At 43.1% G+C, this 14,786-nt stretch overlaps 1 protein-coding gene across 2 annotated transcripts in view; it reads left to right on the top strand.

Annotated features, from left to right (window-relative positions):
• The window catches only part of LOC115155529 (rho GTPase-activating protein 15), a 67,714-nt gene extending 53,135 nt beyond the window's left edge, over positions 1–14,579 (top strand). For both annotated transcript variants that reach the window (XM_029702212.1, XM_029702213.1), the window contains exons 12-13: positions 5,394–5,499; positions 13,611–14,579. In XM_029702212.1, the coding sequence (XP_029558072.1) occupies positions 5,394–5,499; positions 13,611–13,794 (290 nt within the window). In that variant the 3' untranslated portion in view covers positions 13,795–14,579. The remainder of the gene's footprint in view (positions 1–5,393; positions 5,500–13,610) is intronic.
• The last annotated feature ends 207 nt before the right edge of the window (positions 14,580–14,786 follow it).

Genomic DNA, 14,786 nt, shown 5'->3' on the forward strand with positions numbered 1-14,786 from the left:
AGACAGAGCAGAGACAGAGACAGAACAGTGACAGAGCAAAGACAGAGACAGAGCAAAGACAGAGACAGAGCAAAGACAGAGACAGAGCAGAGACAGAGACAGAACAGTGACAGAGACAGAGACAGAGACAGAGCAGAGACAGAGACAGAACAGTGACAGAGCAAAGACAGAGACAGAGCAAAGACAGAGACAGAGCAAAGACAGAGACAGAGCAAAGACAGAGACTGAGCAGAGACAGAGCAGAGACAGAGCAGAGACAGAGACAGAACAGTGACAGAGCAGAGACAGAGACAGAGCAGAGACAGAGACAGAACAGTGACAGAGCAAAGACAGAGACAGAGCAAAGACAGAGACAGAGCAAAGACAGAGACAGAGCAGAGACAGAGACAGAACAGTGACAGTGACAGAGACAGAGACAGAGCAGAGACAGAGACAGAGACAGAACAGTGACAGAACAAAGACAGAGATAGAGCAAAGACAGAGACAGAGCAAAGACAGAGACAGAGCAGAGACAGAGACAGAACAGTGACAGAGACAGAGACAGAGACAGAGCAGAGACAGAGACAGAGCAGAGACAGAGACAGAACAGTGACAGAGACAGAGCAAAGACAGAGACAGAACAGTGACAGAGACAGAGCAAAGACAGAGACAGAGCAGAGATAGAGACAGAACAGTGACAGAGACAGAACAGAGCGTGGCTCAGGCCATGCTCACCTAGAGCAGAATGTCAGGGGCCCTATTCTCTTTTCCAGAAAGTGTTTGTCCATCTGTGCCCAACTGGCGGGGGTTGGCACCCGACGCGGGCATCTGCCACCTGTGCCTGTGCCAGCTCGGTGCACACGCAGACATCTGCTCTGGCCGTGCTCAAGGGGAGCCTCCACGGTACAACAGACAGGGGGGCAAACATTGTCCTCGCCTCGCTCTGCGGCTCTGTCTGCTAACAACCTGGGGTAATCAGAAGAAGCAGTGCTGAGCAGACTCCATTAGGCCATCAGTGTTACCCCTAACCTGTGGCTTCCCCTGGAGATTAGAGAAGGATGTTGAGCACAGGGAGGGAAGAGGAAATAAGAGGTTGTTGTCATCTCTACCAGGTAGCAGGTGCCAACAGGTGGATCGACTGTTACTGACTGTATATATGTTACTGACTGTTACTGACTGTAGATCTGTTACTGACTGTAGATGTGTTACTGACTGTTACTGACTGTAGATATGTTACTGACTGTTACTGACTGTAGATGTGTTACTGACTGTTATTGACTGTAGATGTGTTACTGACTGTTACTGACTGTTACTGACTGTAGATGTGTTACTGACTGTTACTGACTGTAGATGTGTTACTGACTGTATATATGTTACTGACTGTTATTGACTTTAGATGTGTTACTGACTGTTACTGACTGTAGATGTGTTACTGACTGTTACTGACTGTTACTGACTGTAGATGTGTTACTGACTGTAGATGTGTAACTGACTGTAGATGTGTTACTGACTGTTACTGACTGTCGATGTGTTACTGACTGTTACTGACTGTTACTGACTGTAGATGTGTTACTGACTGTATATATGTTACTGACTGTTATTAACTGTAGATGTGTTACTGACTGTTACTGACTGTAGATGTGTTACTGACTGTTACTGACTGTCGATGTGTTACTGACTGTTACTGACTGTAGATGTGTTACTGACTGTATATGTGTTACTGACTGTTACTGACTGTTACTAAGTGTTACTGACTGTAGATGTGTTACTGACTGTAGATGCGTTACTGACTGTTATTGACTGTAGATGTGTTACTGACTGTTACTGACTGTAGATGTGTTACTGACTGTTACTGACTGTCGATGTGTTACTGACTGTAGATGTGTAACTGACTGTTACTGACTGTAGATGTGTTACTGACTGTAGATGCGTTACTGACTGTTATTGACTGTAGATGTGTTACTGACTGTTACTGACTGTAGATGTGTTACTGACTGTTATTGACTGTAGATGTGTTACTGACTGTTACTGACTGTCGATGTGTTACTGACTGTAGATGTGTAACTGACTGTATATGTGTTACTGACTGTTACTGACTGTTACTAACTGTTACTGACTGTAGATGTGTTACTGACTGTAGATGCGTTACTGACTGGTACTGACTTTAGATGTGTTACTGACTGTTACTGACTGTAGATATGTTACTGACTGTTACTGACTGGAGATGTGTTAATGACTGTTACTGACTGTAGATATGTTACTAACTGTTACTGACTGTATATATGTTACTGACTGTATACAGTTGAAGCCAGAAGTTTATATACACTTAGGTTGGAGTCATAAATTTCTATGGGTTAGGTGGGACGCTAGCGTTTTTTACATTTTTATATTTTACATTGGAGCGTGATGTTCAGAAAATGTATTCCCACCAAAACGTCTGGTGAAAGTGCACATCAATTTACAAAAATACTCATCATAAACGTTGACAAAATATATAACAATTATTTTAAGAATTATAGATAGACTACCCCTGGACGCAACCACTGTGTCAGATTTTAAAATAGCCTTATGGAGAAAGCACATTTTTCAATATTGTCACGTTCTGACCAGTAAAAGTGTTATTTGTTATTGTAGTTTGGTCGGGACGTGGCAGGGGGGGTATTTGTTTTATGTGGTTCGGGGTTTGTTAGTATATGTGTTTATGTAGAGGGGTGTTTGGTTAGAGTATTCCGGGGTGTTTGGGTTATGTTCTATATTTCGTATTTCTGTGCTCTGTCTATGTTGTGTATTTCTTTGTTGGCCTGGTATGGCTCTCAATCAGGAACAGCTGTACATCATTGTTGCTGATTGAGAGTCATACTTAGGTAGCCTGTTTGCACCTGTCCCTTTGTGGGAAGTAGTTGTTGCATAGCTGTGTGTTTAGCCTGCAATCCTGTTCGTTCGATCGTTTTCTTGTTTTTGTTTGTTACGTGTTCAAATAAAGTCACTATGAGCACTCAACCCGCTGCGCCTTGGTCCACTACGTACGACGACCGTTACAAATATTCTGAGTACATAGGTCAGCCATCACGGTGAGCTATTCAGACACCCGCCAAGTTCGGGGCAACCTAAACTTAGAATTAGTATTAGAAATATTCTCTTACCTTTGCTGATCTTCGTCAGAATGCACTCCCAGGACTGCTACTTCCACAAAAAATGTTGTTTTTGTTCGAAATTATCCATATTTATGTACAAATACCTCCGTTTTGTTTGTGCGTACAGATCACTTATCCAAAGGCATAACGCGCGAGCGCGGAACGAGAGACGAAAAGTCAAAATGTTCCATTACCGTACTTAGAAGCATGTCAAACGCTGTTTAAAATCAATCTTTATGGTATTTTTAACGTAGAATTGCGATAATATTCAAACCGGACAATAGCATATTCATTCAAGAAGAAAAAGAAGGAACGGCGTGCTCGCGTGACCGCGCATATCCAATCCCTTTGTTGCCAGGCAGACCACTCAGTAACTGAGCTCCTATTATCTGCCCAGTGACAGGAAAATGCTCAAACCACTTTCTGAAGGCTTTAGACAGCCAATGGAAGCCTTAAGAAGTGCAACGTCACCCCACAGACACTGTAGTTTCGATAGAGAATCAAAAGAAGAACTACAATTCTCAGACTTTTCACTTCCTTGGATTTTTCTCAGGTTTTTACCTGCCATATGAGTTCTGTTATACTCACAGACACCATTCAAACAGTTTTAGAAACTTCAGAGTGTTTTCTATCCAAATCTACTAATAATATGCTAATCTAGTTTCTGGGCCAGAGTAGTAACCTGTTTAAATTGGGTATGTTTTTCATCCGGCCGTGAAAATACTGCCCCCTAGCCCAGGTTAAAACTCGTTTTTCAACCACTCCACAAATGTCTTGTTAACAAAATATAGCTTTGGCAAGTCGGTTAGGACATATACATTGTGCATTTTTCCAACAATTGTTAACAGACAGATTATTTCAATTATAATTCATTGTATCACAATTCCAGTGAGTCAGAAGTTAACATTCACTAAGTTGAATGTGCCTTTAAACAGCTTGGAAAATTCCAGAAAATTATGTAATGGCTTTAGAAGCTTCTTATATGCTAACTATTGCTGATATGCTGACTATTACAGCCGGTTACTGACTATAGATGTGTTACTGACTGTTACGGGCTGTTACTGACTGTAGATGTGTTACTGCCTGTAGATGTGTTATGGACTTTAGATGTGTTACTGACTGTTACTGACCGTAGATGTGTTACTGACTGTTACTGACTGTAGATGTGTTACTGACTGTTACCGACTGCAGATGTGTTACTGACTGTTACAGACTGTTACTGACTGTAGATGTGTTACTGACTGTTACGGACTGTTACTGACTGTAGATGTGTTACTGACTGTTACTAACTGTTACTGACTGTAGATGTGTTACTGCCTGTTACTAACTGTTACTGACTGTAGATGTGTTACTGACTGTTACTAACTGTTACTGACTGTAGATGTGTTACTGACTGTTACTAACTGTTACTGACTGTAGATGTGTTACTGACTGTTACTAACTGTTACTGACTGTAGATGTGTTACGGACTGTTGCAGTTTTCAGGGTTTTCTTGTTTTTCAGTTATTTTCTTTCACTCTCTCCCTCTTTAGCTAACTACAGAAACACACACATTCACATGTTTCCCCAACTGTTCCTAAATGGAATAGCATTACAGCAAGCAAACATCTGTTCAGATTAACACGCTAAATTAGTTTGGGGTGGAAAATGAGCTTGGTCTCTGGGTTGGTTGTATTGACGTCCCCGCCTGGCCTGCCCCCTATGAGTACCAAATCATCAAGGATTTTCTCTCTGGGATTATCTAACTCATCTGACCAATGTATTAGGTTTCTATTTTTGTTTGATTGCAATCAAATAAAGTCTCACCATTCTCATTGAAACACATGCACAGTGTTTGAGAGAGTTCATTGGTGTATTCTTTTAACCTATTAAAGCACAGTGTCCAGCATACACTATCAGGAGAGGAGTGTTACCCATCAGCCATCATAACATGATGGATTCTACCAATTTATAGAGGTCATAAATCAGATACAATGTCACCAAACAGTTTACCGTCTCTCTAAGGCTTTCGCATTATGGGTAAGGGCCCATCTGACATCCCATTGAAGGGTTGGAGACCAGGACATTCCCGTGGGACTGCTAATTGGTCAGCCATTAAGTGTTGTGTTTCAGTAACACTAAGGCTCTAATGGCTTCCAGTAATAACAATAATGATCATCCATTAACACACAATGTAAAGTCTCACTAACTCTTGAATTGAATGTGTATAATCAGTCAAACATCTACATTTGGATTTTCAATCTTTATAGTGTTATTCCCCAAACTCTTCCTTCTGAACAGAGACGAAGGAATGCAAACAGAAGGTACAGGTGATGAAGAAGCTGGTACTTCAGCTCCCTAAACCCAACCAGGATACCATGAGAGTACTCTTCAGACACCTGCAGACGTAAGTTCACAGCCTTTCATGCCATTGGAGCACTGCCGCAACATGTTGTTTTTTTAATGTCCAGAATTCGGATGCATTGTACTGCACTGTTAGGAACACAAGCATTTCACTACACCCGCAATAACATCTGATAAATATGTGTATGTGACCAATAACATTGGATTTGATTTGTAGAATAAAGCAGGCGAATGGTACTACAATAGCTACTGATAGAACTCATAAAGTATCTTATCTATTAGTGTTTAAAAATCTGATTGACAACAGAGGGTCAGACTAAAACATCAAGCTCGGTAGAAAGTTTATATGACCCTCCTATCCCCCTTCCCCCACACGACCGAAGCATCCTGGCCCCATGTGTACAGGGAAGGGGGAAATGACCTCAGTGCTGCCTGCCTGGCCTCGGTCCACTCTGACAGTCCTGGCCAGGCTAAAGGGGCCATATGGCTAAACCCATGTCCCAGGAGAGGTGTTCTATCCCATCTTACCCATATTTACCACCCCACACAGGAGGCCAAATGAATCATTTTAGATTGATGAGCCCCTCCCTAACGGGAACATACCCCTTGGCTGCAGCAGAGGACGGGTGTGTGTGTTTGTCTGTTTGCTTCCGAATGCCAGGTCCCTCAATTAGTCCCTCACTCATATCCCCATGCAGAATCGCCTGCAGAGATACCCCCGAAGAATCTCTGTCTCTGTCTCTCTTTCTCTCTCTCTCTCTCTCTCTTTTGTTATCTCTTTCTTTCTCTCTTACAGCAATGACACACCTAAATAAAGGGTTTACGTTTCCCAGTCCTATTTCCTTCTCCTGCAGCTCCTTTATGCAGTTTTGCATAAGATAATATGTTGAATAATAGTCCATTGACAGATTTTATGAGGATAAGTGAAGTAAAGTTACTGACGCATTGTTTTGCCCAAACGGTTTCACTGCAAGGGGATTGTGGGGACAGAGTAAATCCCAGGCAGTGCCTCCAAGTCTGTCCCCGCCACAAAATGACTTCCCCCTGTCCTCTCACCTTGCAAATTATTAAGCCAGAAGATGTCATGTGACAGAATGGCAGGAGAAGGGGCCCCTAGGGACCAGATCCAGGACTTTGGCAGCTACACCTCCACCTACTGATGTGGTTTAAATCTTATTCACCTCTTTCTCTCTCTCCCTCTCGCTCTGTACTGCTTTCACTCCCAGTCCCACTCTCTGTTGCTAGGTGCGTGTCCCCAATCTAAATTACACAGCAGACCACAGTTAATTAGGATCATCTGTGATTTATTTATTTAGTTATTATTTGCCTTTTTTTCTGCCAAAGAGAGGACCAGGTATAGTATAGTATATTTTCTCTGAGATTGCGAGAGGAGAGAAAGAGAGGAGATACTGAGAAAATCTTCTAAAGACAATTAGAAGAAAAGAATGTGAGTACAGAGTTAAATCTGAAAAACACTTATCAGCATGTGTCCTCATCAAAGATTTCAAATGAGATTACAAAAAGGCCCTGTGGAGAAAATGTGTTAATGTGTGTGTCCCTGCCTCCCACATTAAATGACTTTTGTTCCAAAATTAAGAGTGGTTTGTCATCCAAGACTTCACTGAGCAGTTTTATTTCGGTCTTGGCTGGGTTGACCGTGCCTTCAGTAAATGCAAAAGTCTATGAAAATATTTCACTGCTTTGTTGTGGCTTCATTCTCTGCTTGTGTGGAACCAGTGTTTCCCTTTCTCTGTAATCCATGGGGGCTCACTTCAATATGGAGCCGTGTACTTGCATTGTGATGATGTGGTCAATGAAAGCAGATTCTCTGAAGGGTACCTTCACTTTTTTTTATTTATTCTCCTATTTTTTATTCTCTTATTTACTCTCCTATTTCAGTTTTTTTTTTAGCACCGCTGTTCATGGTACCATTTACCACAAGGGCTTTAAAAAAATCCATGGGTCTGTTTTCTGTCTTTCAATTGTTGATGACCTTACTGCTGAGTGGAAAACAAACCTTTGGATGTAACGTCTCTAGGGGTAGTAGGAAGCCACAGCCGAGACAACGAGTGCTTCTGGAGCAGAATGGATGGCATAGATCTGTCTAGGACAGCTCTTATGATTGGCTCTCAACTGCCATTTTCCCATGCAGTGTTTTGTACCCACAGTGCACTGAGAAGATGCTCACTGGAAACTTTTCAACACTTGAACAAATGTTTGGTCCCATGGGGTATTTTTAGTTCAGATCAGATGGGGCACTGTCTGTTCACTTTACAAGACTGACGCCTACAGTTTCAACCTCCGAGCCATAGACCACCCCGCGTCACCTCTCCTCCGCACCCCACCTCCTCCTGCTCACAGGCCCAGTCTCCTCTCATCTCCTCCTCACCTCAATTTATTATCTGTCTCATGATCCTGAAGGAGTCAATGATCCTGACCCAATTAGGAGGAGGAGGAATGAGGGTAGGAGGGACGCCATCATGGTCCAGCTCCCATTTTCTGTCATGCCCTGCTTGGCGAAATGAGATGCTAATTAATTACCATTGGCATCTTGGGCCATGCACGTCAGCTCATGTAGGGGATATCAACCCTTCGTCAGATCAAATCATGAGTGCCCTCTGGTCACCTCTCAGGGTACGGTAGGCTGGACACTCACTGCTGATAGCGGTGCATGCCCCCATGGGATTTTGAAATCATTGTGCCAGTTGCAGTGTTACTGACAAGTCTTTATGTGATGTTTGGGTGTGCAGTATTTCAAGTCTGATTTTGTTTTCTGCAGGAGTAGTAACAGTAGAGGTAGTACATGTAGTAGTAGTAGTAGTAGTAGTAGTGGTACAAGTAGTGGTGGTAGTAGTGGTGGTGGTAGTAGTGGTGGTGGTGGTGGTGGTAGTAATAGTAGTGGTGGTAGTAGTAGTGGTAGTACACGTAGTGGTGGTGGTAGTAGTAGTAGTGGTGGTGGTAGTAGTAGTGGTACAAGTAGTGGTGGTAGTAGTGGTGGTGGTGGTGGTGGTAGTAATAGTAGTGGTGGTAGTAGTAGTGGTAGTACACGTAGTGGTGGTGGTAGTAGTAGTAGTGGTGGTGGTAGTAGTACAAGTAGTAGTAGTAGTACAAGTAGTAGTACAAGTAGTGGTGGTAGTAGTAGTAGTAGTGGTGGAGATTGAAGTATGAGTAGTAGTAGTGGTAGTACATGTAGTGGTGGTGGTAGTAGTAGTAGTAGTATTAGTAGTAGTAGTAGTAGTGGTAGTACACATAGTGGTAGTAGTAGTATTAGTAGTGGTGGTGGTGGCAGTAGTAGTAGTAGTAGTGGTAGTACACGTAGTGGTGGTAGTAGTAGTAGTGGTGGTGGTGGTAGTGGTGGTAGTAGTAGTAGTAGTAGTAGTGGTGGTAGTAGTGGTGGTAGTGGTAGTAGTAGTAGTGGTAGTGGTAGTAGTAGTAGTGGTAGTAGTAGTAGTACTGTACATGTACTGGTGGTAGTAGTAGAAGTAGTGGTGGTAGTAGCAGTATTAGTAGTGGTGGTGGTGGTAGTAGTAGTAGTAGTACAAGTAGTAGTACAAGTAGTAGTACAATTAGTGGTGGTGGTGGTGGTGGTAGTAGTAGTAATAGTAGTAGTAGTAGTAGTGGTGGTGGTGGTGGTAGTAGTAGTAGTAGTAGTAGTAGTAGTGGTGGTAGTAGTAGTAGTAGTAGTGGTAGAAGTAGTAGTGGTGGTAGTAGTAGTAGTACAAGTACTGGTAGTAGTAGTAGTAGTAGTAGTAGTGGTAGTAGTATTAGTAGTGGTGGTGGTAGTGGTGGTGGTAGTAGTAGTAGTGGCAGCAGTAGTGGTAGTGGTGGTGGTAGTGGTAGTAGTAGTGGTAGTAGTGGTGGTGGTGGTGGTAGTAGTAGTGGTGGTAGTAGTAGTAGTGGTTGTGGTGGTGGTAGTGGTAGTAGTGGTGGTGGTGGTAGTAGTAGTAGTAGTGGTAGAAGTAGTAGTGGTGGTAGCAGTAGTAGTACAAGTACTGGTAGTAGTAGTATAAGTAGTAGTAGTGGTAGTAGTAGTAGTAGTGGTACTGGTCGTAGTAGTGGTGGTGGTGGTAGTAGTAGTAGTGGCAGTAGTGGTGGTGGTAATAGAGGAGGTAGTAGTAGTAGTGGTGGTAGTAGTAGTAGTGGTTGTGGTGGTGGTAGTAGTAGTAGTGGTAGTAGTAGTAGTAGTGGCAGCAGTAGTGGTAGTGGTCGTAGTAGTGGTGGTGGTGGTAGTAGTAGTAGTAGTGACAGTAGTGGTGGTGGTAATAGAGGAGGTAGTAGTAGTGGTGGTAGTAGTAGTAGTGGTTGTGGTGGTGGTAGTAGTAGTAGTGGTAGTAGTAGTAGTAGTGTAGAAGTAGTAGTTGTAGTAGTAGTAGTAGTGGTAGTAGTAGTGGTGGTGGTAGTAGTAGTGGCAGTAGTAGAGGAGGTAGTAGTAGTGGTAGTAGAGGAGGTAGTAGTAGTGGTAGTAGTAGTGGTGGTGGTGGTGGTCGTGGTAGTAGAGGAGGTAGTAGTAGTGGTGGTGGTAGTAGAGGAGGTAGTAGTAGTGGTAGTAGTAGTGGTGGTGGTCGTGGTAGTAGAGGAGGTAGTAGTAGTGGTGGTAGTCATCGTCGTAGTAGTAGTAGTAGTAGCAGTAGTAGTAGTGATGGTGCTGGTGCTGGTGCTGGTGGTGGTGGTAGTGGTGTTAGTAGTAGTAGTAGTAGTAGTAGTAGTAGTGGTGGTGGTCGTAGTGGTGGTGGTCGTAGTATTTGTAGTTGTAGTAGCAGTAGTTGTGGTGGTAGTAGTGGTGGTAGTTGTAGTATTAGTAGTTGTAGTAGTAGTAGTAGTAGTATTAGTAGTAGTGGTGGTGGTGGTGTTGGTAGGTGTGGTAGTAACAGTAGTAGAGGTAGTAGGTATAGTAATCAGCATGGTCAGAGGAGGAGGAGAGTAAGAGTATAGCTAGCTAGAGTAAGCATTTCAACACTAACTTATAGCAGTTTCCATTGTGCAGTGTCAGAATGAGCTTAGCTAGGTGATCTATTCCTCCTGTGAATATACAGTGGAATTACTTGAATAATTGAGTGGCCTTATTTGAGATCATTAGTGAACCATTGGCTATGAAAATCCAGACCCTTAGATCATCGCAGTGTTCTAATATTAAAACGTGGATGGTCAGACAGGCAGAGAACAGTGATGTACTGTACACAGGCACAGGGCTGAGTTTAATTGCAGACATAAATGGGAAATGATGGTGTGTACACATTGTAATCGGGTTTCACTCTGAGACACACCCCAAAACACTTAGTCACATGGACACACAACACACATTTACATTTACATTTAAGTCATTTAGCAGACGCTCTTATCCAGAGCGACTTACAAATTGGTGCATTCACCTTATGATATCCAGTGGAACAACCACTTTACAATAGTGCATCTAAATCTTTTAAGGGGGGGGGTTAGAAGGATTACTTTATCCTATCCCAGGTATTCCTTAAAGAGGTGGGGTTTCAGGTGTCTCCGGAAGGTGGTGATTGACTCCGCTGTCCTGGCGTCGTGAGGGAGCTTGTTCCACCATTGGGGTGCCAGAGCAGCGAACAGTTTTGACTGGGCTGAGCAGGAACTGTGCTATTTGCCAGGCAACTATTTGCCAGGCAATTAAAACTGTATTTACAAGGTCAAATAAAAAGCACTCACTCATCATATTGTCATCCACATGCTCAATTATTTGCATTCAGTAAACTCTGTTTTTGTCACTCATCCCCTTAAATAGATCTTCACACAAATTCTGATGGCCCATGCATGTGGTGAGAGTGAATCTGTACTGTAGTTATGCTTTGGTAGCATTGATAAATAGGTGCCAGGGAATTTTACTTCCTGCAATTACGTTCCCACCTGTGAACTTAAGAGTTCACGTCTGGAATCAATTATGGCACTTTTCCCACAATAGTCCAAAACGTCAGCGTTTTGTAACTTATAGCATTATGGCACTGGTAGACACTGTTCAGTACTAGCTACTCTGTTATTGCTGCTACGACCACTATTATTACTACTATTGCGTTACTTCTATACATAAACTACCACAGTACAAGGCTACATCACTACACATTCGCTCTGACACAGTATCATGATAGCATATTTTATGGACAAGTATATATTTGTTTACTCAAAGTGAGATGAGGATAAATATTCATGATGTCAGGTTGGATCATCGTCAGGCCTTTCTATCCGTAATGAGGTTGAGAAGTATGCATGGCATGTGCCCACGCCACATGCCCACGCCGGGTCGATATTATAATGACATATGGCAGAGCAAGATGTTGACCATCACATACGATTAACGATTTAGAGACATTTTTCCATTGGTGAGGTACAGCCTGATCCTGACCTTTTCAGAGAAGCTTTTTATTGACATACCGTAGACTGTACACTGAAATCATCTGTTTAGACAGACTATCGCTACTGTGAATGTCAGTCCGTCTGAAATGCCTATCGTGATTGCTCTCTTGCATACCTGTATATCTGCCTTTACAACAGCTACATGTTATGTTGACTGAACTATTAAGGTAGTTGTCACAAAGAATACTAACTCCATATACTGAAAAAAAGGGAAAAAAAATGCTATGTTTTTTTATAATACATGTTCACTAAATGTGTACGCCGCTGTGACGCTGGAAAATATACAGGCTGTTTTTTATTATTTAACAATAATTTTAAAAGATATATTTCAGCCATAGATAACATCATTTAGGGCTTTCCGAAAGACCAGCTTCAGACGCCGCAGCGCAGCAGAGCGCTGAGAGCAGAGCAGACCAGCCTGGCACTTTGACAATACCTTTTGGATGCAATTATCAGCTGAGAGGCCGTGTGTGGATTTGTTTTGAGCATGGAGGGACCCCATCCCACCTCAGAACGCTTCGTCAAGAGCCCACAGACAGCTTGGAGATGCGCCCCATGCCACAGGCCTTCCATCCCATTCCAGGCCTCACTCCATAATGGGCCCAGAGGCCTGTGGGTGGCAGCCTCCTCCACGGAGGGAGTAGAGAGAGGAGCGGAGTGAGTCCCCCTGCCTGGGCCTACTTGGCGTCTTTGTCCCAGAGCCAAGCCTCAGCTCAGGGAGAATGCTTCTCAAAAATACTATCACGTATTCTGTGCTTTCCCCCGGAAAGTAGTCCTTATATGCACCCTGCTTAGCGTACTGCATAGCGTACTGCATAGCGTACTGCTTAGCGTACTGCTTAGCGTACTGCATAGCGTACTGCTTAGCGTACTGCATAGCGTACTGCATAGCGTACTGCTCATATCAAGATAATGGAATATATTTCTGATGGATTATGGCAAAGGAAGAAGGCGAGGCAATCTGTAAAGTAAAACAAAAGCGGGTCACTGGGGAACCGAAACACAACCCAGCCGAGCCGCACTGCTTCTTGACACAATGTCCGCTTAATTAACCCGGAAGCCAGCCACACCAATGTGTCGGAGGAAACACCGTACACCTCGCTACCGTGTCAGCGTGCATTGCACCTGGCCTGTCACAGGAGTCGCTAGAGCGCGATGGGACAAGAACATCCCTGCCGGCCAATCCGGGCGACGCCCCATGGGTCTCCAGGTCGCGGCCAGCTGCGACAGAGCCTGGATCGAAACAGGATCTCTAGTGGTACAGCTAGCACTGAGATGCATTGCCTTAGACCACTGTGCCACTCTGGAGGCCCTTTCTTCTTGATTTCCTGATACCCAGGATTCTCCAGACATCTCTACACTGAAACTCCATCCAGATTGATTTAGTAACTTTCCCTATTCAGATACATAGAGTCAATGGATGTTCTTAAGTTCACTGCCGGTGCTGAACGTGTGGTATGAAGTGAGCGGTTTAGTTTGTGGCTGAACCTGGACCTTTGAATACACAAAGCTGGGTGCACAAATTATATACAGTGTTGCCAATACTGAAATAGGAGATGCCTTCAATAGGGGCCATTCAAGGGTAAAAATCTGCCTTGCTGACAAATCTGGTGAATGTATGTAGAAATTATCCACCATCATCCAGTGAAAATGAGATCTCTTTTTGTGATAATCATTGATGTTGACTTGAAAAACCAATCTTGTTTCATGACTTTTTATGAATTTATCCCATTGTTTCAAACTCTTATTTTCCCAGGTAATTGAACCCTTCTCTCTCTGCAGGATTCTGACGTGCTCGCAGAAGAACCTCATGTCGACCCAAGGCATCAGCATTGTGTTTGGCCCGACACTCATGTGGCCTGAGTTGGACTGTGGGAACATGGCGGTTAACATGGTCTATCAGAACCAGATAGTGGAGTTCATCCTCATTGAGAGCCCAGAGATCTTCGGCCTGCAGAAGAAGTGATAGGGACATTTCATCTACAGCTATGGATGAAACAGACAAGAGGACTTACTGTGCCTAAAGCTTGGAGCGAGTTGCTAGTATTACTGTAATATATTATTAATAGGGAGGATGTACACCTTATGTTAAAGTGTTAGTCATTTAAAAAGGGGATATAATTTATATTTTATTATAAACTGGGTGATTCGAGCCCTGAATGCTGATTGGCTGACAGCCGTGGCGTATCAGACCGTATACCACAGGTATGACAAAACATGTATTTTTACTGCTCTAATTATATTGGTAACCAGTTGATAATTGCAATAAGGTACCTCGAGGGTCTGTGGTATAGGGCCAGTTTCCAGGCACTCCGCGTTGCATAAGAACAGCCCTTAGCCTTGCTATATTGGCCATAGACCACACCCCCTCGGGCCTTATTGCTTAACTATATCACTATTATTTCTGTCAGTTTGAACCCAGTAACTAAACTGTATTTGGTGAATTAGTAAATCCATAATAGTAATGGAGGGTATTTTGTGCTCTGATTCGTCCATTAACTTTTACTGCACAGTTATCATGAAAGAAGTACGCACACAATAAGTGATGCTATGTTGAGTTGTTTGTGCATACGTGTGCCTGTGTGATGCATTCAAGTGTGCATTCAAGTGTTTTTATTCAAGTCTTTGAATGAGCATCATCCTAAATACCAACTCCAAACTGCAGCCGTCTGTGAGTATCTGTTTTTTTATATTCTATGCAAATGGAGCCTGTCTGACATTTGGAAATTAAAAAGAAGCCGTTGAATACGAGCACTGAGTTTGGTTTTATCAGATACGTTGTATGAAACCACAAGCACATTGGAAAAAGTCTCCCTTTCTCCTCCAATTTCAAGATTCAGTTTTAGGGGTTAAACAAACAAACAAACAAACAAACAAACAAACAAACAAACACACACACACACACACACACACACACACACACACACACACAGGATGAGATGATTACTTTCAATTATT

The sequence above is a fragment of the Salmo trutta genome, chromosome 20 (assembly GCF_901001165.1).
Source record: "Salmo trutta chromosome 20, fSalTru1.1, whole genome shotgun sequence".
Classification (NCBI taxonomy): domain Eukaryota; kingdom Metazoa; phylum Chordata; class Actinopteri; order Salmoniformes; family Salmonidae; genus Salmo; species Salmo trutta.